This window comes from Aphelocoma coerulescens, chromosome 3 (assembly GCF_041296385.1).
Source record: "Aphelocoma coerulescens isolate FSJ_1873_10779 chromosome 3, UR_Acoe_1.0, whole genome shotgun sequence".
Lineage (NCBI taxonomy): Eukaryota > Metazoa > Chordata > Aves > Passeriformes > Corvidae > Aphelocoma > Aphelocoma coerulescens.
Window position 1 is genome coordinate 89,546,015 of NC_091016.1, and position 27,958 is coordinate 89,573,972.

Sequence of the window (27,958 nt, forward strand, 5' to 3'; positions counted from 1 at the left end):
TAATTTCACCACGATCTCTCAGTGTATGAAATTACAGGATGACATCAAAAAAGACAGCTGGGTGATCAGCCAACTTAGGCTGTGCTGGAAGAGCAATTACTGGATGTCTTCCTGAAAGGATATGTACAAAAATTGTTTGGAAGAAGCTGTAGAATGCTCCCACTAAGTTATTTTAAAATATGTCTTATCAAATCTTTCTTTTTTTTTAAACAAAAGTATATGATTGAATCTATTGCATACAAATAATCTCAGAACTATCTTTGGCCTTCATCCTTCTGTCAGCATGGAAAATCACATTTGTAATTTAGTCTTTTTAATACCTGACTTCCAAATCTAAAACCCGCTTAAAATATTAACAGATGTGAAAAGTGTTTTCAACTTTTAACTTAGCCTTTATTTTTTGCAGTTTCTTATCTAGCTTTGTGGGGTTTTTCTGACATCCTCTTTACAGGCTTAGAAAAGAGGATATGAGTCTGTTCACAGCATTTTATAAAAATTCATTCATATAAAAATGTGTGGAAGATTTTTCTCTGTAAATCTTAATTTGTTGGCCCAGCCTTTATAAAAGAGATTTTGAAAAGGACACTCATCTGTGGATTTTTAACAAGTTTTACTCACAGAATACAGAGATACTTTAATAGGCATTCCTCAATTTTTCTTTTCAAACACACATTTTCTCCTTTTTTACAGACCAACTGATATAATGTAGCACTGGTGTTCTTTGTCAGTATAATTTGTGTTATTTGTCTGTATTACTATTGCAAACCTTTCCCTTCGTGTTATTTCTCTCCTTTCTGGCTCTGCCAAAGGAGTTGTTGCAACTCTTAAAAATTGGTGTGCAAATACAGCTCTGTCCATCAGTGCCCTCTCTGACACTGGTTTTATGTTGATGGGGGGAAGACTGTTCTGTAAATGAACAACTTAAGGAGTAGTAGTAACAAGTCATCAATGCCAGGGCATAACTTGTAGTGTGTCAAGGTCAGTTGTTGTTTGTCTCCCTGTTCCACCACCCCTTACTTAATACAGCTGTGTAATCCAGACCTTTTCATGCACAGCCCGTGAATGGATGTGAAAATGAATGAGGTCTTGAAATTTCAACATACTGAATGTTTATCTTAATGCACCTTCTCCTTGAAATCTGCAGGTGCAGTGAATGGAAGAGGCAAGTAGCTTCAGTGTTGAAAAAGAGTGTAGTGAGCTTTCCAGAAAAACAGCAGGTTTATTCAGAACACTGACAATGAGTTTAAAACAGCATTAAACAACTCTGAAACCTGGTGACATCAAAATTCCTAATGATCTTAGAAAAATAATAATTATTTTGCCCTCATTTGTAAGTAGTCATTTCTTGATAAAGCATTAGCAATGTACACTTAGCATTTAATCTGATTTCATACTCATTAGCCTGTCTCTTACAACTGTTTTTTTAAACACAGCCTTCCCATAGAAGAGGTTTAATCACAGTTATCATAAAGCCAGGTTATGCTGTAAAAAGCCTCATTACCTGACTATTTCCCGAGGATGCTGAAAGTGCTGCAGGAGTCAATGCCTGTATCAGACATTTTCTTGGAATGTGACTAATACAGGGTAACAGGCAGGAGGCCTGTGCTTTGTTCTTTGGAAGAGCTACAAAATTGAGCATATCTCTATGAAATACAGTCATAGATTGTGTTCTCACTCTAGATACAGTCCCCAAACAGATCATATTTAAGAGTGAAGAATACTGAATCTGGTAAAATTGATAAAAATTAAGTCAAGCTTTTATTGCATCCTTTATTAATGGAAAATATAAATGTGATGTTTCTTTTTGAAAAGTAAAACAAAAACTTTTTAAAATTGCATATTAAATAGACCTCATGATTTTAATGGCACTGAGTTTAATCCAGCTCTTTCAGGCATTCCTGTAGGTGTGATAAATATGACTGGAAGCAAAGTAGAGAGATTGAGTACCTTAACCCTGAGTGGAGATCAAAGAAAGGAATATACATCTGTAATAAATCCATTTCTAGAAGCTTGTTTACATTGCTGGGATCAGGTTCTTAACTCACTATCTAAAGCAGCTAAAAGAATTTGACAATTTAGAATACCCCCTTTCAGTCTGTCATTGTTTTATGATTGAGCAGTAACTATTCACTGGAACTTTGCTTCTTGAGACCTCAAGCCAAATTGCAGGTACCGAGAGAAGTCATGGGTTCTGCCCCCTTGCCCTCCACACAGTGCACCAGTGGCACCACCAGGTTAAAGACAATGGAGGGGGCTGCAGCAACCTCACTGCTCAGTCATTGTAAGGTGTAACAGAAGAGAACAGTTCTCTTTTCCCTTCATTAGTATCATCACTCCTGTATTCCTCAAAAAAAATCAAGTGTGCAAGAATGTTACAGTGAACAATACAGAGATTAGGGTGAGACTTGCTTCGATAAAACTTCCAGAAGAAAATTTTATTCGACCTTCAACTGCTGGGTAAACTCTCTTCATTCTCTGGAGGTAGCGGGAAACAACCTCAATATCAGGTTCACCTAAACAAACAAACAAACAAACGTTTTCTGCATCTGCCAGGCTCTTAAACAAAATGTAAGAACTTGCCTAAATGCCAGTTTAAGCTCAAGAATCAAATTGTTTTCTATGGTTTGCCATTCTGAATCAGCACACATCATCTGCAGTGATTTGTAGCCAGAATTTTTGGTAGCAACTTTTATTTTACAAACAAATACATTCTTTTCATTTTGTCTGGCTTGTTTTGTTTTGAATTTAGAAAATACAATGGTATTTTCTAGTCAGGTAGATTGAGATAGGCTCCCACCTGTTTGGGGTGTAGACCTGGCAAAGCTATCACTTACACTTTTTCAAATTCACTTTTTTTAGGAGGAGTTTCTAGTCTGGGCACTGCTTGTGTGCACACAAAGTATTATGTAGGTTTTCTACAGTGGGAGACCCTTTTCAGTCACTGCTGCCAACCATGCAACAAGCCCCTTCTGATCCAAGCTCTTACAGTCCTAAAGTGTAACCCTCCATCCTAACAATAATTACAGTTTTACCCCTCTGTTGTACTGAAAGACTTTACCAGAACCTTACAGGTTGTTCCCTTTAATTATTCCTAATGATTTTTCTCTGTGTGTTTACTTCTGCATACACAGATATTTACTGGTAACTACAGCCTCTCTAAATTTCCAGATGTAGGCTGAACTTGTTTTAAAACACCAGTCCTACCTGTGAGAATCAATTTTAAAGTGAAACACCTGTAGAAACAAAAAGTTAGTCTGTAGCAAAAGTCCAAAAGGAAAATTTTTGAGGTAAAAGCATGTTTGCACTGTGCACAAGCAGAACATACAAAATTAAAGTTCTGCAAAAATGTAGATGAGCTCCTACAAGATTTTTTTTTTTTTAAAAATACAGCACTACACTCCTTTTGTGTTTTCAGAAATAATGGATTTTAATCTCAAATTTTTTTCAAGTTTCCCTTCATCCTAAAAGATGGACAATGACAATTGTACAAACAGAATTTCTAACACTTTGCATGCAGCTTTAGAGGACCTTAAGCCAGCATTATGAAACACTTCCTTTGCACCTCTGTGGTGTGGTGTCTGTGGCACCCTGCATTCTCCTGCCTGCAGAACTCCTGAGGGTCCCTGGTTTTGGCTGGGCAGGCTAATTCCCTCAGAGCAGGTTGGCATCTTTCCCCTCACCCTATGTTGCTTGCCTGAGCTGCATGTCCTTTAATAGAGGTGATGATTCTGTCTTTCCAAATACTTCTATACAGTGGAGATTTAAGGTCTGAAGAAAATGACACCTTTCTTTTTGATGCATTGTTCAGTAATGAGTACAAGTGCAAGGCAGTATAAGATGTACTCTCATGTTCTTTGCTGATTTTCTGGTTTACCACAATTTCAGAACTGCTCACTGAACACTGCTGAATTGATAAAAATGTTTCTCTTTGAAACTTTTGTGGTTTAACTGAAAAATAATGGAGTTACTGCCTACAACCAAATCTAGCAATCCAGAGTGATCAGATTAGAAACAAATTTAATTATTGAGTAAAGGCAAAAAGTCTGAGGTTTGTACTGTAGAAAGACCCTTTAGCTTTTGGGAATTGTTTGTCTGCTACCCTGTTAGTGCCCATACTTACCTGGACTGTACCCCTCTTACCTTTACTGTATCCCAGATTTTTGTCTTTCAGCATACTGTAGCCATCTCCTCCAAATAACATATAGGATGGCAGAGTCACGTTGTATATTTCATCCATCTGGAGTGGGACATAGGCTGGGACTCGGCAGGCTGTGCAAAGCACTTCTAAGCTAACAACTCTGCTTCCTGGGGCTCTGGAGAGATCATAGACCACGTGGATGCCTACAAAAATACACATTGCAATGCCACTTAGTACAGTGCATGTTGAACACACAGGGCCAGAAGCAGCATTCTCCCTCATCTTCAGATGGTTCTTTGCATTACTTCCTGTGACCGAGAGTTGTGTCATTCTGAATTACACCAGTTAATGTCCTGTGTTCTTTGCACACTATTCAACTTTTATGCAAGAACATCCAAGAAGAGCAAGAATTGCTGATGCACTGTCCCACCTCACTTACTGATCTAATTGTGTGCTCTCATCACTACTCCACAGAAGGAAATTACTAGTCATGGGATTGGAATACTGCAAGATAAAAATACCTCTCCTTATTTCTGTAGTCACATGCTTTCTCATTCCCCTGGCCTGCTGGCTGAAATTACTTTTCTTAAGGCCAGCCAGCCAGCCTAACTTGGTAGCTATTCTGGATAATAGGCACTGTCCTGAAAAAGGAAAGCCAGACCAGGGCTGTACGCTGCAGTTTCTCCTCACTGTAAGAGAAGCAGCACTTCTCATTATGAGCCTTCCTTGATCAAGGCCAGGAGAGAGCCAAGCCCCTGGCTTGGCCAAGAATCTGCAGATGAGGAAGCCAACAAGCTTGTTCAAGGCACAGAGGCTTTTCCAATCCTGGCGCTCTTCCTGCTCTGGATCTTCCATCCTGAACCCTTTTACAGAGCTACTGGTTGTCTTCTTTTTCTGCAGGAAGGCAGCAAGCAGAGCTTGTTCCTGTTTTACCGTAGAGGTACCTAAGAACGTGGTAACTTACTGATAGAAGTGCGAGACATGGATTGTGTCTGTAGCATGTGAGGGATCACATAGTCGGGGTCTGTGGGAGGAGAGGCATGGAGGGAGGGAATGCATCAGCCCCTGCCCTCAAAGTTTAGCTCTTCTGCTAGCTAAACAATACAATCTGCACTATATGACAGAGAGACCAGGAATAAACGTAACTGTAGCCTAATGCACATCTGGATAAACATATAGGCAGCTACAATTAAAGATATGAATAGATTTTTAATATTAACTGTTCATCCATAAAATATTTAGAAAGTCACTGGAGCAATTCCATAGCCCACTTGGACAAACTCTAAAGCTGACATCAATCATTAGAGAATTGCACAAAATTATTCTGATAAACTGAAATTCAGCACATCTATCCAGTTTGGCATTTCAGGTAGGCTGCCAGTTAAGAACTAAAACCTGAAGTTTGTTGTAGCTATTTCTGAGTTACAGCTAATTGCAGTGTTCAACTGATGCCATTATGGGTTCGGGAAGGTTGGGAACACTGTCTCTGCTGAAGGGAACGGCGATGGCCTGTGTGCTGCAGTGGCTCAGGCAAACATACATATTATCAGGGATAAACAGCGTCTGCTGGCTGGCATGTGTGAGGCACAGGGTGAGGATGTATGGCCAGCTTGGCATTCCATTCTTAAAAGAAGGCTTCCAGTGTAATAAGGCCAACAGGAGGGATGACTGTTTTGGAAAACTGAGAAGAGGAAAGAAGAAAATGTACCTCCAACCTGCAGCAGCTCTCCACTTCCTTTTCCATATCTCCTCACACTGTGCTCAAAAGCTTCTTTCAGCGTGGAGCCTTTTAATGTCACCATATCAAAACGACCTCCAAATGGCAAAACAGACAGCAAATCTTCCACAGTAATGCTACCTGGGGGAAAGAGACTTTGTTCACTTCTTGATTTTGTTTTTGGTTTTTTTTTTGCTGTTGTTGTTTACAGAATTATTTTAGGATTGTTTAACATCAAGTTTTTGACAAGGATCATGGAAAATACAATTTAAGAAAATGAGGGCTGGTAGGGGTGAGAATCACATATTTTGTCCCAAAGAACCTGCATCTTTTATCGTCCAGCAAGTATCAAGACCAATAAATCAGAATTTGATATAACTGCATGTATTGCTATTCAAACAATAGCAAAAGCTCCTAAAAGACATGACAAACCACCAACCTAAGATGAAGAAACACAGCTATTCACACTACGTCAGGCAATTTTTGCAGTTGATTAAAATTTACTCCTAGTCATATAGAAAGATTTAGCCAAACTGAGAAAGCTGTTTGTTTTCAAGTTGCATTTATGTGGTATCAGGAAAATAAAAACTAAAACCTTAGCATTCAGAAAAACCCAGAATTTACTTACTCTACAGCAGACTACAGAAGGCTCACAGCGACCATAGCGGATGACCCTGTACAGCAGGAGACCTTTCTTTGTTCCAAGGCAGCAAGGAGAGAGGGAAATTATAAAAAGCATTGTGTACAAACAATGCTAGAGACTTCTATCAATGTCAGCCTGAGTGCAGTTGTGCTCAAATGATGGATAACCATTTGAGAAAGTTTGAAATCGCTTGTAAACATTGTGCAAACCCCGTCAAAACAAGCCCATACCTAACGGTGTTCAGGCTGGCATAACTTGATTCCTTCTTCCTGATAAAGTTGTTATTCAGCTGGTAATTTTACGTACCATTAGTGGTCTGCTCATCAATGGGTGACCGTATCCCACCTCCATTCAGGATGCACACTGAAACATGGTTCCACGTCTTTTTATCCGGATGCCCGACATTCTCATAAAGCTACCAAAGGAAAATGTTTAAACAGATTTTATCGTCACTTATTACAGGCTCTGGAAATTTACACCAAATACAATCTGAGACTGAAAAGAGACAGAAAGGTTTTGGGGTTTTTTGACATTATCTTCAGCCCCATTGTAAAATACTTAGTTATTAAAAAACCCAAACAAGTATTTCACTTTTTAAAATTCTTAACATGAAAAATATTTGCCTTTTACTGTAATGAACTCTCAGACTCTGCCCTAGTCTGTGTGTCTATGGCATGGCCAAGGCAGGCCACCTGAACAAAGGAAAGGTGATTTTTGATTTCAATGACTGTGATAAAGACAAACGATTTAAGCATATTTGGAGAACCAGGAAGTGAAGAGGACCTTAAATATTTTTGTTCATTAAAATCACTTTGGGAAAGCATAATGTTGCAGGGAATTAAGTTTTTTCAGCTTCTCTGTGATTTTTTAATATTTGGAATGGTCTTGGCTAACAAGAAAGTGGTAGAACAGTGGAAGAACAGGAAACAGGCATACTAGATCAGAAAGTCTACTCTGCACAGCAGTGTGTCCTCAGCAGTTCAGTGGTGAGGCTCTGACAAAATGCAAGGACAGGATACTATTTGCTTGTGACATCCTTAGTAGTAAAGACAATGGAGACCAGCTATTTGTTCATTGCATAAGGACGATAAGCCTCCAGTGTTAATTCTCAGAAACAACTTAGTGGAACAGGAAAAGGCTGAGAAAATGACCTAGGATAATAGAAAGGACGAAGTGGTTCCATACAGGAATGACTATGGTCAGGACTCTTCACTCTCTCAGAGAGAGAAGTACAGGAAGCACACGACAGAGGCCTATAAAATGAAGAAGGGCATGTGGAGGCTGGGGAGGAATCTGTGTGTTTTCTCATTTCAAGAATGACAAAAAACCTAAAAAATTCAGAAAGGGGTGACATAGGATGGTCAAAGACACAGAAAAGCTTCTGAATGTAGAATATTGATGACTTGAACTGTCTGATCTGGTAAAGAGATAATAGAAGGAAATATTCGAGAAGGCTATAAAATCATGAGTGGTGTGAGGGTGGACAGGGAGTAAATGTTCCAGTGCAAGGAGCACTTGCCTTCCAGAAGTTATGCAGGCAGTGGGCAGCAGCATGCTGCACACCAGCAAGACCAAGGTCTCTGCAGGGTGTGCAGGTCTGTGGTGGAAAGCCTCACCACCAGCTGCTGGGAAGGCTGGAGGCCAGCAAAGGGCAGTGGAGCCACTCTGTGGGAGCTAATCCCTGCTGTCTTCCTCCCCTTCTCCCTCTCTCTCCCTGTTGTTCTTTCTTGCCCTCCCTACAAGTTGCAGTTGAGCCAGTAAATGTCAAGAGACCACTTTTGCCATGGGGAATCCTTGAGCTGCAAGCTGGTGGAAGACACGGACAGATCTGAGTACAGCAACTCCGCAGGCTTGTCCAGAAATATGCTGTTCCCCTACCATCCCCACTCTGTCATTCTTGAGACAAAACTTTGGTATGAATGATGCTGTCATCTGTTCCAGGTGGGTCACTGCTCTGCTGCACCCCTATGTGAAGTGTTTGTGACCTCTGACTTGCAGCTGTGTAAATGCTTTGTGCCTCCAGCTCAGTCATCAAAGTTATGCCCTGAGGCCAGATCCATGCTTAGGTTTGCAAATCTTAATCAAAGGATTGCAACTTCCCAGCCCTGAGCTGAGGCAGCTTGAAAGAGGAGCTCACACAGTGCTGTTATCAATTTCACAGCCTTTTCACATCTGAGTCCCTTTAAAGTCCTTTGTAAAAGTCCATCTAGGCCTGTCAACCTTTTATTCTGAGATTTTGGGCTCCTGTTTGAGATGCATCACTGAACTCAATGGACCTCTGTTTTGACCCAGCACAAACATTCAGTCAGGCTTCTGCAATTCTCAATCTCTCAATTTCTCAGGACACTAACTATTAAAGCTCATGGAACAGGCAGGTCTATTTTTTAGCTTCATACCTCTGACCACGTGCCAGCACACCAGAAAGCAAGTATAGAACTGGTAAGGCAACGTGAAGAGAAATCTATGTATCTACTGATGACTGCAGGTGGCTGTCTCGAGACATTGATTTAACTAAAATAGAAATTGACCCCCCCCAAGACAAAATGCACAGCAAGAAAATCGACAGACTTCTGAGAGATTACAAGGTTACTTTCTGTAAGGTTGAAAAGTGCCAAAGCATTTGTTCACATTTTTTCAAATAAAGATATTAAGAAGTCTAGCAGAAAAAAAAAAAGCATGCTGCAGTTCTAGGAAAGCTGTATGCAGAATTCCCAAACATTAATCTGATTAGGAAATTAGCCCATGAACTAAGAATTATTTTAAGGACTACAATAAGAGCAATAACATGGACTAGATAAATAGCTTTGGGGACATATCTAAGTGAAAACTCAGGATTATTAATTGTCACTTAACTTTATGGGAAAGTTAATTTTCTGGAAACAGTCACATTAGTGAGTATTTTTCCCTGAAACACTTAAATGAAATGGTGCTGCTGGAGAGCAGTAAAACTTAGGAAGTTTAAAAACTGGAAGTGACTTCTTGTAAAAAGACTTTTCTGGAGTGACGTGACTGTTAAAGCCCAGTAGTGCCTGTCAGAACACAGCAGGGGCTGGTGGCTCCTTCTGGGCTGTGGTGTTCTGTGCCCAGCTGGGTGTCTGGCCTTTCCAACCCTCTCCTTGCTTCAGCTGGCACCTTCTGAGCCCTTCAGGGGGACAATTCTTGTCAGTAGCTTGACAGAAAATAACCCGGATTTGTTTTCTGTGACAGTGAAGTGACAGCAAATCCCAGTGAGTAATGGGAGGACAGAGGGTGAGTGCTGTGAGCAGGGGCCAGTTAGCAGGAGAGGGGCAGGGGAGCTGAGCTCTCCTCCTTGCTTGAGGAATGGGCTCGTAGATCAGACTGCCATGTCTCTTAAAAGTGCAGCCTCAAAGCAAGCTGTGAAAAAGCTGTCCTCTCTATGAGGCTATGTACAAAGAATAAACTGCTCCCTACTCTCTGCAGCAACATTCCTTACAGCCTTGCTTCTGCCAGGTCTTTCTAGGGACACGCTAGATGTTGCACTTTTGAAAAGCAGGCACAGAGCCCATTTGCTGATAGTTTGGATCTGGATAGCTCTGGCGTAACCCTTAGATGTAATTGCCACCTGTGGTGGAAACATCTTACCACAGCATCACAAAGCAAATTTCCCATGTTACATTCCTGGAAACGGCATGCTTGACTTGTACCATTCAGGTAAACACTAGTTTTTCCAATCTCTTCAGAATAATTCCCCAGGTTTTCTCTCCATTTTTCCACTTCTTCCTTAATGTGCTCATCTGTAAAGTAACATAAAAGTGTAAAATAAGCATCATACATATCTCATATTAATGACCCTTCAGTGAATACAAACCTTAGGAAAAAAAAGCGTTTGTGATTCTAAAAGGTTACACTTTTCCTAGCAGTGTCTCAAGCAACATGGCAGCTATACTCACTTCAAAAAAAGCCTGTCATGGGAGAAGGCAGGACAGGACAATGAAGGGAATAGCCAGTCCTGTGCCACAGCAAGGTTCTCTCCTCTCTCCTTTTGCCCAGCCCTATTCTAACCTCTGACTGATGGGGTTTCTAGTACCTACCTTGACAGGTGAGAGAATTTTTAATATACAAGCGAGATTGGTCTTTGACATAATTTTTTCCCCTCTCTTTAATGTTGTGCTGAAAGTAAAACTAGCTCAAATATCAATGTCAAGGAATAAGTCCTTTATAGAAATTAATTCTCTATGCACATCTGTCTCGGGTGAAAACTTAATTATTTCAGAAAAAAACCAAAGATACTTGTATATTTAGAGAGATGTCACAACTATTTTATATCAGCTATTAATTTTAATCAATTTGCTCACACCTGTCAAGAACATTTATAAAATTATACCACCAATGTATCTGAATTTTTATTTTTACTGACTTCAGAGAGAGAATGTAAAGTCTCTTTACATCATCTCACTACATTAATAGGTCACTGAGAATAACACAGTAAATATCTATGAACAAATAATTTTTAAATGATTTGTTTTACAAATACTCAGGTAGAACCTAGAAAGTCTGATAAAACCTCAGAACTTCATGCAGCAAGCACTGGAGAAGGAACAGAGATTAGATAACCAGCCCTGGGTGATTACAGAGCTGACAAAAAACCAGCACAGATCTCAGATGGAGTTACAAACAAAAAGAGACACTCTCCTCCTCCCACTTATTTAAATGTTTCAGAGTTAAAACGTTGAACACAGTTAGCACTGCATACAAGAACTCTCGGGTTTGTATATTATATTTGCACGTTAGCAGAGTAGTTGGCAGGGTACTTCAAGTTTTTCCTGGAACATTTCCACTTTCCTATATTGCTCTGAACTCTGTTCTGAAGAACCCAGCCTCTGGCAAAACAGTGTAAATTAGACCTCATAATCTTTTAAATCACAATTATAGGACTAGCTAAAACAAGTTCTACAAAGTGGTAAGGTATTGTATCACCAAATACTTACAAAAGGACTTTCAGGGATTTTAAATAGATTATAAAACACTCTGAATATGTACATATTCAACTGTAACACAGCCTGAACCCTACCCAGAAGAGAACAGCAACCTCAGAAAGAAAGCTGAATTCTTATTCAGACCTTGTATTTAACATGAGAAGACTTGAACTGTAGCGGAGTGCTGCAGGCAAACTCAAGTGCCTGGTCCACATACCTTCAGGAATACTGCTGTCCAGCAGAATGGGGTTTCCAACTGCTTCAACTACATTTCCTTTCTTGTCAAATGTAACATTTAAGTAACCAAGATACTTTCCATAAGCGTAAGCTTGTACAACTGGCACCTTCCTCCCATCATCTGAGTCAACCATGAATGGATACGGGCCAGCTGGCAGTTCAGTAGAGGGTGGGGTGCCTGCACAGAACAAGCATGAAAAGTGGGTCTTCAGCTCATGGGACCTTCAAGGAATTCCTACAGTGACATTTCAAATGTTTCTCAGCCTTAAAAAGCACAGATAGGATAGAAATAGCCATGACTGTACTGGATGACAAGCACACATTTGGTTGCTCAGTTATCTCATAACAGACAATGTTGTTTTCAGCACACAAGCCCACATAACTACCACAGTGTTTTTTAAGTTATGACAGCACACTCCACCATGACATCACATCACAACAGCAACAAAGCAACTTTTCATTCTAATTATGCAATCTAAACCCCTCAGTAATGCAAACATTCCAGCCACTGGATGAAAAGTTTATTGTTGAGCCTTCATACTACATTATCCTGCATCAGATAGAAAATAAGAATCTTAGTAAATCATATATCAGACTTCTTGATCTTAAAAAGTCTTAAGTATTTTTTACTGTTAATAAGCACATAGAATATCTACAAGCAGTTCTGTGAATTTGTACATACAGCCAGCTGATTTTTTTTTCACTATACCAATCAGCCTCCAAAATTCCAGACAGACTGCAAACTCTCTGCAAAAACAAACTTCATTAGCATTAAAGTTGTGTGGTTATGGATTTAAAACTACTATCGACCTGCAAAGTCTGAAAGGTGACTAGATGGAGGACTTGGAAACAGATTAAGGCAAGGCACTGGCAGAAAAAAAGAGATAGCTCAATTGGCATAGGCTACCACAAGATTTAGAAACCACACAGGACAGAAAGTGGCAAAGAAAACTGGAACTGCACAGCACAGCTCTTGCCTTCTCTGTGTTATCTGCATAGTGACAATATTATCTCAGTAGTATCTCTCCCGGCTGTTATTCCTGTCATTATTTCTACCCCACTGTCAGACCAAGGTTGGGTAGCTCCAAGAGCCATCATGTGCTGTGTGACAGAGCTCACTCAGAGCCTGCTCCTTACTACATTCTAGCCCATGACATTCCTGTCCCAAAGGTGGTGCCATTTCCCATCCAGGTGCTGGTGAGCGCTGGGGTGCTGGCAAGGCAGGGGCACAGGGGAGCAGGTGCAGAGGACATGGATCCACAGGAAAGCAGGCTGTTCACTTCCACTGCTCACAGAACAACTTGTTTCCTTCCATTTACAGTTGTTTACAAAATATTAAATCCTAGGATAAGCAGCATGATAAATATTCCTTCTAGAACTCTGATATGATTCACATTCCTCTCTAATCCCTCCGATTCTCCAGGGAGAAGAGCCACAACAAACTGCGAGCTGAACCAAACTTACCACAGAACAAGCTTTTCTACTTTCAGCCAGGCCAACAGAGTTCGTTCCTTGGAGTGCCACTTAACTATTCATTTATTTGGGGAAGAATGTAAGAAATCCTGTAACTAATGAGGGCTCTGCAGGATTTATGCATGCAAAAGTGGCTTTGGGGTTTCTGAACTGAAAAGGGAATCAGTTTTGATTTCTTGCCCTTCTTTAGTCCTCAAACGAACAGAACATTAGAAAGTTATTCTTTCTAGGCATTATTTTGGTTTATATCAGCTGTGTGTGGTTAAGTGCTTGTCCAGAGTCTTACTCACTTCTTGCTTTCTAAAGAAATACTTTCTGATACTGATCCTTCCTTGCAGGATTAACTATCACTGTGACGTCTTTCCCTTGTAAGAGAGGTGTGTTCCTTCCAAAATGCAGAGACTATCCAGTGCATCTTACCCCAAAGAACACAGCACTAGAATTCATGATCAGTCAAGGCATGAGAAGCTGTTTCATTACAAATGCACAAACTCATACTGGGTGACTAAAGAACCTGTAACACTTTCCTATCCTCTTACCCTGTTTTAGCCAACACAGGTTTTCAGAACACCAGTTCTGATGAAAACCAGAAATTAAACTGCTGTAATCCAAAACTACCACTGCTGTTTGAATCAGTTCTACAAATCAAATGCACACCTGAACAAGTCAGGACAATATTTGCCTTATAACCTGTGGATAAACTGGAGATTGGCAAATGTCTTAGAGACAGGTTGGACTAGTCCAAGATGAAACCCTTACACTAAGATTTCTCTCATGGGCAGTATGTCTCTAAACCTCCGTGACAGACAGAACAGGCTGAACAGCTCTTACTTCTCCACTTAGACTGAGCTGAAACATTCTCCCAGATTCTGCTGCTAGTTATTGATTACACCTCTTGATTTGATTGAGAGCTTATAAGCTCAATATATGCATCAAGATATGCACTAAGACATTTCAAATCAGATGTTTTACTCTACAGTGAAATCACCTCCCCAGATGCAGCTATTTCTCTGTGAATGTTGACTGATGGCTTTGACTCAACATGACATGGTTCACAAATGCACTCATGGTGCTCCTGAATGGGTGAGTACACGCTTCACAGCACTTGGGATAAAAATTATATGCTCAGACCCCATTCTGTCAGAAATCATATTTTGACTTGTTGCAGCGGGGATACTGCAACACGCATATATCAAACCAGGAGTCCCGTGAAAAAGAAATAAATATATACGGACGGATTCTTGCTAGATGTTTCAGAGATGTTTATTTCCCCAGCCGCATGGCCGGGCTCTGCTGAGGGACTCCGCCACAGTCACAGGACCCGAGCTGCTTTGCCCGCGCAGGGGAACACAAACCAACCAATGGGGAACGAGGCTGAGCAGGGGCAGGGAAACCCCGTGCCTCCCTCAGGGCTACATGGCGCGGGGGAGGGACCCCAACATTGACTAAATAGATATTTTTGATGTATCTCCCCCAGATATTACTTCTTTTTTAATTTTTCTCACCTTGCCAGTATTAATAAAAAAATTAAGACAATATTGTTTTATCAAAACAGTAGAGCCCTTGGAAAAGTGACCAGAACTCATTCCCAGCTGAGATCTTTAACCCGAAGGCTGCAGAATCTCATACTGTGTGCTCTCTCTGGCCTTGTGAATCTTGGACAGCTTCAAATGGGGAGGGGTGGAACAGCTTGACATAGTCTAGTCTGACAGCAGGCTACTCTCTGGGATGACAAGAGGTGTGCTTGTGAACTCCTACAGATCTAGACAGGATGTGAACTCAGATGTGTCAGCTCCTGCAGCACTTCACATCATGATTCCAAATTGTGACAAGTGGCACCTCTTTGGATCACACCCAATAAAGTATTTTAACTACTAATAGCTACCATTATGAGGCACAAGCTCTCTACAGGCACTGACCAACAATGTGAAAAGAATATGCATTCCACTGTGTAAACACCCACAGTGAATGCACACTTTGAATATGGAATCCATCCTTGTTCTTCCCCATCTCAAAAATAATTCAATAAAATTGCAGGCTGCACCCCAAGACAAGAGCAAGGTCTCTGTGGGATGTGCAGGTTGTGTAGGGCAGTGTTGGAATGCCCTGCTAGAGGCTGTTGTGGAAGTTGAAGGTGGCCAAGAGGAGATGGAGCCAGTAAATATCAAGACACCACTTCTGGCTTGGGGAGTCCCTGAGCTGCAAGCTGGTGGGAAACACGGGCAGATCTGAGTAAAGTGTCTCCACAGGCTAATCCCCCTCAGCCAGTCCCCTCAGCCACTTAGACTCGTGGTATTGGGATGGTTCTGTCCTGCTGTTTGTTCCAGTTTGGCTACTTCTCTGCTGCACCTCTATGCAAAGTGTTTGTGAGCTCTGACTTGTAGGTAGGTGTGTAAATGCTTTGTGCTTCCAGTTTAGTCATCAAAGTTACTCCCGGAGGCCAAATTCAAGAGATACTCTGATCTGCTCAGTGTATAACTGTGGCATGCAATTGTTTCTTTTTAACAAGTGAGATAACAAAAGGTGAGAGTCCAGATAAGACAAAAAAGGTGTGAGAAAGAGAGGAGATGAATAGGGAGAGGAGGGGCTGATGGACAGTACAAACCTTTTAAGTGGTTAAGTTCCTAGGGTACATAATGTTATCCCTGTGACTAGGGCACATGGGAAATTTTTCTGAAAATTACAGGAAGTTCCCATTATAGTCTCAACCAGTTGTTAAAGTTTCTGCTAAATTTAAAGAACTTTAAAAGTTCAATCAAACAGAACAAAAAACCAGTCTCTCTTTTACTTGTGTCCTTAGAAGGTAACAGCATTGGAGAAGCTGCTGATGGTAAGTGCTGCCTAAAGTAGCATTACTGCAGGAGAAATCAGATCAGCATTGTTTATCTCTGGAATGACATCTGCCTCTAGAGAAAAGAAGAATAAAGTCAGAGATTAAAAGAGGGATTGAAATAAACAGATGAAACTTGAGGAAAGTATTTTCATGGCAGGCTAAATGGAGACCTATACAGATTACAGAGAAAATCAACACCAGTAGCAGTTTTGAAGTATTCTATGACTGATTTTTCAGTTAAAGTCACATACATATTTAAAAGTAGACAACTAATTTACTCCTTTATAGGCTTGAAAGAGGTATAGTATGTTTAGCAGTGATTTACCAGTGTTACTACTTTTGTTCCTCTTCTCCACCTTGTATAGACCACCTGGAACATCCAGCATTATGGAACCTCTTAGTGAGTCACAGTACTTGGTGAGCTCAGTCTGTTTTGAATTGGTTTCTTCCATGGAAGTTATGGACATTTACCAGCTATGAACCCAGCTGAGTGCAGCCAGCAGTAAACTATATTGGTGAAAGTTCTCTGAGTTTACAGACAAACAGTTTCAGCTTAGTTTTATAAGCAATATTTTAGTAGGAAGTAAAATACCTGTATAGAGAAATGTATTTGTATGTCCTCCAATCACAACATCCACTCCTTTCACTTTCTGGGCAATATTTTTGTCCACAGTAAAACCAGAATGTCCTAGTGCAATTATTTTGTTCACTCCCATAGCAGTAAGTTTATTCACTTGCAGTTGCAATGCTTCAATTTCATCTTCAAAGATTATATTATCCCCTTAAAAAAAAAAAAAAATTACTTACGAAGTACCTTAATTGGTAGTTTAAAAAAAAAGGTAGTTGATATCAGATACCAGTCTGTATAATTAACAGAACTTTGAATGGCAGAGCCTTTCAAATATCCTTAGCTGGTTCAAGCTCTTGATCTGAATCGATGTTCTTCAGTCTCTCAGAAGCACCGGTGTGCTTAGACTAATAAAACATTTCTGCAACAAGCTGTATGTACTTGCCTAGATTAAATAAGTAATAACTCCATTAAAAAATTCAGTGACACCAATTGTAGGATCAAAAATTGAATGGTTTTTATTATTTAACTAGAGAAAGGAAATGAAATGCATCAGTGTTTGCACATAAACACTTGTATTCTATTATAAAGGTTTTTTCTTCCCAAACTGCATTTCTTTGAGACCTTCTATCTCATCCCAGGTTAAATCTCTTTCTTTTTACTCCACACTCATCTTGTTCTTTCCTTTGTCTCCCCTCCCAAAGGCTTTAAACAGCAGCTTCTTCAAAGTCCTCCACCACCTCCACTCTGAATTGCCTTTTTATATTAATTATCTCACCTAATGTGAGCCACTCAGTCATACCAATACAGCACAGCACACATCTGAGATACCATCCTGAAACGACAGCATGAGGAATGGAAAGTCTGGAAAGGAGAAACCTTTTCTGGACAAGAATGTTGGGAAACTGACCATCTTCCTGCAAATTTTCTGTGCCCGCAGAAATTACTCTAATGTGACAAACAGTTACATGGGCACTAGAATAACAAGCATTCTTATCCTGGGCACGGCAGTTCGGGTTGCACAAAAGGATTTCCTGTGTAAGAGGCTAATTTCTCTGACAAAGTTTTAAGAATAGTTTAAGGACAGATTCAACCAACCATAAACTTGGACCTTCTGGTGAAGACAACTGAGTGACTTTTCTACCAACTCCTCCTCTACCTAATTCCTCTCCTTCCTGCAGAGTTTTTTGATCAAACCATTTTGAAATACGCCTTTCAAGTAGAAAGATTTCATAACAAAGGGAGGAGTGAAACGAATTCACAATCCACTGCAAAATGTTTCAGGAAATGAGGAGGAAGCTGCTACAATGGAAGAGATAAAAGAGGGTTACATAAATTGGTTCACTGCCACACCCATTGAATAGTTCTGTTTGTGCCAGAAGGAATCTCTGTACTGCACGTTGCAGAGTGAATTGTTCAGTGCATCCCCACATTTTCTTCCTGAGGACCTCTTCTCAGAATCAGAGTGAAAAGTTAATTGAGGTTGGAAGAGACCTCCCAGAGCCATGTAGTCCAAAACCTACTCAAAGCAGGAACTGAAAGCCAAATGAGGATGCTCAGGATCTAGTCTGAGCAAGCTGAAATTCCAGCCTCTCTGGGAAACCTGTTTAATGGCTTAACCATGCTTACCATGACAAATTTTTTCATTATGTCCCAGCATAATTTCCTGTGGTACTGCTTGAGCCCATTGTTTCTTGTCCTTTCTCTTCCCCTCTGGAAAGTGTCTGCCTCTATAAACCCCCTTACACCAGTGGAAGACTGCTGAAGGGAGCCACTGGCTTCAGCCCCTCTGTACATCCTTGCATTTGCCAGCAGCTGGGCCTGATGCAGAGCTGCTGGCAGAAAGGGAAGTGTAAGAAACGATCCCTGAGCGCAGGCTCTTCACATGCTCCTCTCAGCACCATGGACCAGCTGCACACCACGGTGTGGGGACCAGTTCTGCAAAGAGAGCTGAGCTCTTGAAACAAAGAGAAGGAACGTGCCACTGACGAGCTGTGCCAGCATGCAGATGCCTGTGGGCTAACTTCTCACACGGCATGTAGCCAGGTGGCCCATGACAACCAAACGCTCCCCATCAGCACCAGCTCTGGTGTCCCTCTGCACCACTGCAGCCTACAAATGCACCACACATTGAAGACATATTATTATTAATCTTCAGCCCACTGAATCATAGAATCCTTTAGGCTGGAAAATGCCTCTAAGTTCGTAGAGTCCAACCATTAACCCAGCACTGCCAAGTCCACCACTAAAACAGCGTCCCTAAGTGCCACATCTACACCTCCAGGGTTAGTGACTCCAGCACTTCCCTAGGCAGTCTGTTCCAGTGCTTGACAACCCTTTTTCCAAGGAGAACTCTTTCCTAAAATCCAATGTAAACCTCCCCTGGCAAAACTTTGGGAGCATTTCCTCTTGACCTGTCAGTTGTTACTTAGGACAAGGATGCTGTTCCCCACCTTGCTACACCCTTCTTTCAGGCAGTTGTAGAGAAAAGGTATTAAACCAAACCAACCTGCTTTCATAATGAGGGGAAAAACAAAGCCAGTCCCATGCAGGTAAGCCCATCCCTCTCCTGACTGTTATGTCAGGATAGGCAGACACCAGAGCTCAGGTGGGTCATCCCACTGCCCACCCACCCACCCACCCACTGATCTCCTGTTGTCTGCCTTGCCCTCACAAAGGGAATTCTGCTTGGGGCTGCAGGGGCTTCTCGCACCCCTTTCTTCATGGCCTAGCCATGGCATTGCACACAGCTTTGCATCCTAGTCACATGAGTAGTTGTAACTGAGATGAAATGGGCCAGCAGGTTTGAAAGTTATGCAGTGGGGGCCTGTAAGAGCACTGACACAGTGTTCAATTCTGTAAGAAACCAGGCAAAAAGCAATAAACTGCGTAGCACTCATCTGTGCATTTTTCAAAACAATCTGAATCAAAATGACCAACTTACTGCTCTTGTCAATATTTCACTTCTCTTTTAAGGCATTAAGTTGATGTAGCATACTATTCTCTTTTTAGATGAGGTAGAGTTTCAGAAAAAACATTCAAACTGCTACAACTAAACAAGGAAAAAGAACTGGCTGCTTGCTAAAAATATTATGCAAGATAGCCAGAATAAAGTGGAATAAATACAATTTAAAATTCCATTTTAGAAAATTCTGCCAGGTTGATAGTTTTAGTAAATATTTTGCTGCCTGTAGGGTTACAGAGTAAGTAGGTTTGGGTTTACACTTTATACAAAAATACAATGGACCAAACAACACTACAGAACTAAAGCAAGTGGGCTGGAACCATATAGTAGAAAGATGGCCTTGTGATTATCAGTTCCAAGCAAATACAGATAACTGTGTCTATGTGCCAAGTTATGAGCAACTCTTGCAGGACATGGAAAAATCTGCTGAGCACAGAAAAACTGCCAATCTATAATGTGGCCAATCTGGCTGTAATCTATAAATGTGTTCCCCATCCCTACGGTTTCCAAACAGCAACATCAACAGTACTTTCAGCAGAGATTAGTTGATCCTTCCCAGTGGAAACACTGAGATTTAAGGACTTTATACTCTTTTCGAGTCTGTTGATAATCTTTTTTAAGCAGACTATGAAAAGTATGAGTTGTAATTTCATAGTTAGGTGGAAATTATTGAGATTTAATAATGGAAGAAATCACACTCACAAAATACTTCCACAGAAGGCAGTAATGTAGGAATTCATGTTTCAGCATTCTCAAGCTTTCTGTTTGCCTTGAGAATGCCCTAGGAGTGTAGAGCATGCCAAAGCACACAGAAGCAGAGAAAACAGAATCATCTGGAAGAAATGTGTAGAGATAAGCAAGGTGCTAAAAATTTGCAAGGTTCCTTATTAATTGAAAATAAGGATGAGGTTGATAATTATTTAGCCACCAACCCATGTCTGCCATGATTTTACCAGTCAGAAGGATTGCTAGGTCATGGGCAAAATATAGTCACTGAGTTATATTAATGTGTCCTGAGCTCACATTTCCAAAGCTTCCAAATGTTCCTCCACACGCTGAGAAGGCAAAGCAGAAAATTAAAAACTCTGACCACTACAAATGTTGCTGTTGGAATTTGCTCTGCTTTTTGCTCAGTTACACTGTGGGATATAATTCCTTAGGGGTGTTTCAGCTCCATCTATGGAGCTAACAAGACTTGCCTTTTAACACTGCTTTTTTTTCTAGCTGTGGTCTCTTACAATGTCTCAGAATACTGAGGCATTGGATATGATGTCTAAATGTTACTGGAAATGTATTCAAATGCTTCATAGAATCTCTCCAACACTATCTGGATTTTAACCTGGTGTATTTATTTGCAAGCAAGTTACTTTGATGATCTCACTGCCCCAACACAGGTGTTTGGAAGAAGAGAAGCAGCAGATTTTATTAATCCCTAATGGAGGACAACAGTGATGGTCCTTATTCAAACTCAGCATGACATCAGATGATATCTACCCTCATGTTCTCAGGCACAGGTAAAATTCTACTGCCTACACAAAATACAGATCAATTTTCTTTTCTGTTGGGGGAAAAAAAAGACAGGAATCCAAAACCACATCACTGCAAAATAGAAGTGAGATCAGTAAGTCTATTCAGACCTCAGACGTCCATTTCTAGACAGGTTAAACATACAGCATTGGAATTAAAAAGCACAGAAGGAATAGTTTTATATTCTAATACTTCCTCAAAGTATTGAATATTCCTTTTGTGAGGAAAACAATGCACTATTTCTGTATTACTAAGCAATACAAAGGGAAATAATAACATGAAGTCCCTTTTCAATGTTTTAAACTAGTGTTTTAAACTAGTGCTTTGAGCATCTGTAACACAAAACACAGGGAAGAAACTCTGGTTTTGTCACATGTGGCCTGAGCTCTGAGCAGGCAGTGACTCATATCTCCTACAGCTGATTTAAATGTGTTTCTCATTCTAGTAGACCATTTTATTTTACTAAGAAAACCAAACCCAAACAAAACCCTCATCAAACCAAACCTCCTAAAATGCTTGAAAAAATAGTCCAAAATTGAGAAGCCTTTTTCCTCATCAATTCTAATTTTACTCATGAATGAAGCAACTGTGGTAAAAGCTGAATGGGTGTTCCTTCTGTAGTCTAATTTCTGCAAATACTTTGAGAGGCCAAAAATATCTTGGGCAACTTTTGCTTCAAAAACAAGTATGAACCGTTCCTTGTTTTTTGGCATGGAGACATCCAAGAACAAAATTTCAACACATGGAGAAATGTCACGCTTCATGCTAGAGACAAGTTGTATTCATGTTTTAACTTTTGTTTAAATGGATAAATAACAATAAAGTAACATGGAATATAACTTTAAAAACCCAGGCAAGAATAAAAATCCCAACAGCCTCTGAGCTCTTCTGCAATCTCACTGACTTTCTGATAGTCTTAAATATGGTCCAGGTCTGTATGAAAATGGGTTGTAATGTTAGCAAGACTTTTTAAGGTTAAAAATCAGGCAAAGTTGAATAGTAAAAGTAAATACTGATAAAACAACAGACTTCCCACTTTTCAGCTGAAAAAGTAGGCAAGTAACAAAATAGTAACAAAGGACATAAACTTATATACTAAAGAAAACATACCTGGCTGTGAAAGAAAAGAAGTTTCCTTTGTAGTATAGCCAACAATTCCAACTGATTCTGAGTCAAAATCAACTATTTTAAAAGGATGAACATACTTCATCATTTCATTTCCTAATGGAGTTCGCCCTTTAATATTTGCACTCAGGACTGTAAAATTTGCATTTTTAAGAAGAGGATCCAATAATCCACTCACACCTTCATCAAACTCATGGTTACCCAAAGCCTGTGAAAAGCGAGAAGAAAATATGAGACCCTGCCTCAAATATTCAGTGTAAATAGACTTATAAGTTATATGCATGGTATGTTTGAGAAAACAAAGTCTATGTTTTATGAAAGAAAACCCTAACTTGTCTAAACCAACACATTCCTGTTTCTCAAGAACACAGAAGTGGTTGGGTTATTTTTCTTTTTACATGTAGGTTTTCGTTTTTCACTCTCTTATGTGAATACAGATGTGAAAGTCAAAATCCAAAACCTATCTGTTTGTGACTGTGTACCAGATCAAAACCCACTCATTTTACATCCTGTAGCTCTAAAAAAGAGGATTAACAATAACCACAAAGGAAAACATATATTTTGTGTATGGAAAATACATTGTTTAAATACTAAAGAAAATGCTAAATATCAATGACAATATTTGTTATCTTTAAATAAAAAGTGCATTTTAAGAGCTTTGTGCTTGGACTACAGTTCTAAAAACATTTATTTTGCATTTAGTAAAGATTTTTCTGTGCTTTAACATGCAGCAAGAAAATACCATTTTCTATCCGTCATTGATATCATTACCTGCCTATTTAACATCACCTAATGTTTATCAGTTAGAGAGAATCCCCTCAGACCATCCATAGTGGGTGTGTGCACACAGGCAGGTGCACACTCAGCGCTGTGAAGCATCAAGACTGCCACACGAAATGAGCAGTCCAGTTTGTTTATTAGCAAGGTAATACCAGCCAGATGATGAATGTTTGGTTTTTCCAGGCTGGTTAAGCAGAAAAGGGACTTACCTCAAGGAAAATTTCTCCTACTTGCCCATTTTTCATGCTCAGCCTGTTTTGCCACACGCCTGTGCCTGAAAGTTTGGCGATGAGCCAGCAAAACCTCCGCAGGTGACATGCAAGGACTTTGTAGCATATTTAAGTGTTAGGGAAGGAAAAGATGTATCCACAGAAACACAATACTTGTGTAACCTGGTACATAATAAGTTCATACGAAGTTTTGGGTTGCAGCTGGAGAAAAGCACGTAAGAGGTATTAAAGCCAATGGGCCAACTCTTCCAGGCAAAAGTGTGCTCTTAATTTCATTCTGAGATTAAGTGGGGAAGGCTGCATTCATCATCACAGAAGGCTTATATATCCTTCTGTTCTACTTAAACGACCCACACACCCACGTGTGCTTGCTCCAACTTTTATTCTCCAAATGGACGTATTAATCCTGGTCATGTTCCAAACCAAGCAGGACCTTGAAGCCACCACAGGCATGGGAGCTCAGTATTTTCAATTAATTGATTGGCAGTGTCTTTCTTTTGGGACAGACAAAGACTCCCGACTCCTTTTATCCTCACAGGCAGGTAGTCAATGGCTCTGTGGAAATTTCAGGATATCAGCACTAACTTGCATTGGAAATCAGCTGCTCCTGCTGACACCGGTGAGAACACTACTCAAACCCTTGGGAAAGAGCCAAATTGTTTGCATGCTGCTGCAGCACTTTTGGAAAAGAACCAAGAGCTATCTCTGAAAGAATCCTGACTTGGGAAGACACAATGCACTCCAACTATGTTCCACTTCTAACTGTATTCTAATTGCAATCTAATTTGCTGTAAAAAAATACTAATAAAGAAAAAAAATTACATTCATTTTGATGCTGTCTGGATGTTCTGAAAATATGTCTGTGGAGTGATAGAGTATATCAGAATGGTAACAAGCTTTTTCCTTTTGGCTGGTGCACATGCCTTCTGTTCCTCCCAAATATGCAATTAAACCCCAATAAAAAAAGGTTGCAAATGACTTAAGAAATTGAATTGGGTGTAACTGCCACCAGCTTGTTGGGGAAAAAACCAAAACCATAACCCAACGAACCAGTTAGGAAAGCTTGTTTCTTTTGGCTTTGTGTCTTGCATTTGGATTATTTCATGTCCATTAGGACACTAACTTTAATCAAAACTTTTCCCATGGTGTGGGTGGTTACAAAGTTGTTCCTGAGAAATCACTGGTGGCTAATAATACAGTTTTATTTTTGATGCAACTCTTCCTCTGAGGGGGGAGATGTGGACCATTTTGGGTTCCTAATACTCTGCCTAACTACCCTTACACCCAGAGCTCCTAGGACTCTGTACCTGTGCAATATCCCTTCACCAAATCTGAATCCGTTGGCCAGCATAAGTGTAAGTCACAAGGGGGAATAAACAGAATATTCAGGCACACAGCATGTGATTATATAATCCTCTTTTTCACAAGGAGCAAGTCTAAAAATATTTCAAAATCAGGATACAAATTAACAGAAGGATGCAACTTAAAAGTAAAGCTAGAAAACTTCCATCATCCCTCCAAATACTGTCTTTGAGGTATGTAACTTGGATTTCAGTCTTAATTACACCAGAAAAAAAAGGCTGGTGCCATGAAAAATTTCGGAAGGCAATGAAACAGGAGAAAACAGAGTGGAGGCGATAACAAGTATAAATGAGAAAAAGGTAAACTTAAAAAAAGAAATTTCTCCTATTTGTGGAGCAAACCTCTAGTGCTTCCAGACTGTCCTAAATCCTCCTATGGCTCCTGCCCGCATCCTGTAACAACTTTAATGACTCATGCTCCCTCCATCCTGTTTGTAATCCTAGTCCTGTAGCTCACTTCTAAACATTTCAATAATCCCCACCCCTTCTGTCAGGGATGTGACTTCCCAAATTTTGCTTAAAGAAACACTAGCTCACCCTTCTCAGTGCAGCTCTTACCTTGCTCCCTGTGCCCCCACCCACCCACCATCCCCACTGCACGGCCCCCCATGGTCCACAGACAGAAGAATAGAAACGGATGCTTCAGCTCTGCCTAACATTCAGCATCTGTTCCTCAGGCTCTTTGGTAGCAGAGCAAGACTGAGAAGCTACAGAACGTTTAGCGCCTATCCTGTCACCTTCTATTCAAATTATAATAAGCAGCACCTCCACAGAGAACAAGTGGTTGACTACTTCACCTAAGGCATTCACGTCTGGCACAAGCCTCTGGCTATCTGGTATGGGGTGAGTTTATTTTTAAAGCTTATTCTGATGAAAAAGCTCATGGTGTCTCCAAAAACAGATGCTTCCTACATAATATGTTTCTAAGACTGAACACTACTTCAACACTGCCTGAAAAAATTTCTTCTTGTGATATGATCAGGAACTGTGCTTGCTCGCAGGCTGCCCATGAACCAGTTACACCAGCAAGCACAAGTTTGAAAAATGACAGACAGCAGAAAACTTTGTGAAGAAAGGTAGGAAAAACCACCTCAAGCTATTTCTGCACTGCAGAATCCCAAAGTGCTCCCCAGCTCTCAGTGAGGATGAGTCCTGAGTGCACACACTCCTCTCCCTCACCATTGGGACAAACGAGCCTGTTAATGTTAGTTTCACAATTAGAAAACCGTTCACTAGGGCATGTGAAGAGGGAGCAGTATCCTCCACAGACCTGTCGGTCTGGTGTTTAGCCTAAGAAAGTGCACTGGGACGTGGCTTTCCCTTCCACAGCTGTTCTGAGGCAGAGGGAATACACAGGTGAAATAATTTTCACCTGGAAAGGAAAGCACAGTCCTTTCCAGACAAAGCAAAAAAGATGAAGACAGAGGATGTGATATGCCCAAAAGATTTTCCGCTCAAGCTGTCAATTGGGATGAAATAAATATCCAAACCAGCAACTAAATATCCAAATAAATAAATATATATATATCCAAAACTCTCAAAACGGCAGTTATGCTCAAACATAATATTAATCTCTCTCCTTTCTGGGGTTTTACATAAGAAAAATAAGCCACTGCCCTGAGACAAAAGATTTCAGGACATGGAGTGACATCCCCCGATCTCAGCCACAAATTCTACTTTCCTCTCAGCACTTCGACGACCAAAAGAGACAGAGTAAAGGTGCAGGATTAGCACAGTATCAGAGACCGTCCTCACTAATGTGCTGTTTCAGTCTCTGGGCTGTTTGTACACAGCCCCTTATATCCGGTCATGACCGCAGCTCTGATGGGACTGGACACAACCAGGGTGGGATCGATGAAAACTAAAAACCTCCACCCTTAGAAATAGCACTACCAGCGTGTGCCACCTGTCCCCTTCCCGCAGGACCGAGGCAGGACAGGCTGCGAGCCTCAGGCAGAGTTAACTCCTCTGTCTCAGGCCAGACTCTTCGGCCGGCTTTTTCTGGGGTGATTTCCATGGCTTGCCAACACCTCTCCAACAGAGCCCGTCCAGCCCCTTGCCTGCCCCCAGCCCCTGCATCTCCCAAGGAGAGCTCTTCCATTGCATCACTCTGGGTAGCCTTGCCATCATCTCCCGGTTTCTGGCTGCCCCGTCGGGAGGCCAGCTCACGACTTAATTCGGCCGGTAGCCCGCCACCCAGCACATCACCTCCCTTGTGCTCGCCTGCCTTCCAGCTACCTTTGGCCACGGTTTTAGCATTACCTACAGCCTTTTCTTACGCAGCTTTACCCACTGAAGGAGGCGGCAATGCGAAAAGCCGGCAGCGGGCGAGGAAAGGCAGGAACAGACCCAGCACCCAAGGGGAGAGAGGGAGGGACGGGTAGCCTCTTCCCCCGGCCTGCTTTACCATGGCATCGTAGCGCAGGAGGTTCATGAAGTGGACCGCCTCCCGGCCCTTGAAGCGGGAGAACCACACGGTGCCCTGGTACTGGTCCCCGGCGTCCAGCAGCAGCACGTTGCGGTGCGCGGCCCGCTCCGCCGCCACCCGCGCCGCTCTCCGCGCCACGCCGCCGAAGCATCCCGGCTCTCCCGCCGCGCAGCGCCGCGGGCCCGCGCCCTGCGCCTCCACCCGCGCGTGCACGTCGTTGGTGTGCAGCAGGGTCAGCCGCAGCTCCGCCGCCTCCGCCGCGCACAGCCACAGCCACGGCCACAGCCACGGCCACGGCCCCGCCATCCCGCGGGGGCTGCGCGCCGCTCCGCCGGGCCGCGCAAGGGGTGGCTGCGGCACGGGAGGAGGGCCGGGGAGCGGCGCGGCGGGGCGGGGAGCGGGCGAGCCACCGGGAACACCGCGCAGCGTGCGCGCCGCCCCGGAGAGCCTCCGGCTGTGACCCGCCCGCGGCCAGGCACGGGCTGCCCGCTGGGCGCGGCCGCCGCAGGTGCTCCGCAGCCGCTGGGCGTGTGCAAGGAGGGCTCGAGGCGGCCGCCCGGGGCTGCGGGCTGTGTCTTTGCCGCGCCTCGCTGCTCGCTCGCTGCTCGCCCGTCCTCAGGGCTCTTCGAGCCCCAGGTAATGTCCTGCGCCCGCGCACGTCCCAGTCCCCGCTGTCCCACCGGTGTCGTTCACCCGAAGACAGCTGCTGTCGGGTTGGAGAAGAGCTTTCAGCTGGCTGCTGGAGGTCAAACGGGATGAAAATCCAGCCAGCAGGGAAAGGACAAACTCCAGTGCTCACAGGAAGCCTTGGTGAATGTTTAGTACGCTGAAAAGAGTTTCCAAGCCTTCACATGGAAATGTTTGCCTCTCTCCTCCTCTTTCTCCAATGATGCTTAAAATAAAGACTGCTATTTCATCCATAAAAAGAGTTACACTACTTTAAGAGTTGATTTAATTATAGCTCTAGTGGTTTTAGTGTAGATTCATGAATTGCTT

The 27,958-nt window shown here is 41.8% G+C and overlaps 1 protein-coding gene across 2 annotated transcripts; it reads right to left on the minus strand.

Annotated features, from left to right (window-relative positions):
- Window positions 1-89: 89 nt before the first annotated feature.
- Window positions 90-27,409, minus strand: NT5E (5'-nucleotidase ecto). Of its 2 annotated transcripts, XM_069011215.1 has the most exons (9): window positions 26,942-27,409; window positions 22,149-22,371; window positions 16,571-16,759; window positions 11,653-11,850; window positions 10,102-10,253; window positions 6,805-6,913; window positions 5,847-5,996; window positions 4,141-4,341; window positions 90-2,513 (listed from the first exon to the last, which is right to left on the minus strand). In XM_069011215.1, the coding sequence occupies exons 1-9, from the start codon at window positions 27,266-27,268 to the stop codon at window positions 2,356-2,358; spliced, it is 1,707 nt and encodes a 568-aa protein (XP_068867316.1). In that variant the 5' UTR covers window positions 27,269-27,409; the 3' UTR covers window positions 90-2,355. The 2 variants fall into 2 exon arrangements, with proteins under 2 accessions (XP_068867316.1, XP_068867315.1); XM_069011214.1 differs by lacking the exon at window positions 16,571-16,759 and having other exon boundaries at window positions 26,942-27,349.
- Window positions 27,410-27,958: the final 549 nt, after the last annotated feature.

Bases quoted from the DNA above. Each gene is read 5' to 3' on its own strand.
- NT5E (XM_069011215.1), bottom strand. From the start codon at position 27,268: ATGGCGGGGCCGTGGCCGTGGCTGTGGCCGTGGCTGTGGCTGTGCGCG. The intron at 11,851-16,570 runs GTATTTTACTTC...TGTTCTGTGCAG, and splicing joins AAATACATTTCTCTATACAG to GCACCCCACCCTCTACTGAA. The intron at 2,514-4,140 runs GTAAGAGGGGTA...TTGTTTGTTTAG, and splicing joins AAATCTGGGATACAGTAAAG to GTGAACCTGATATTGAGGTT.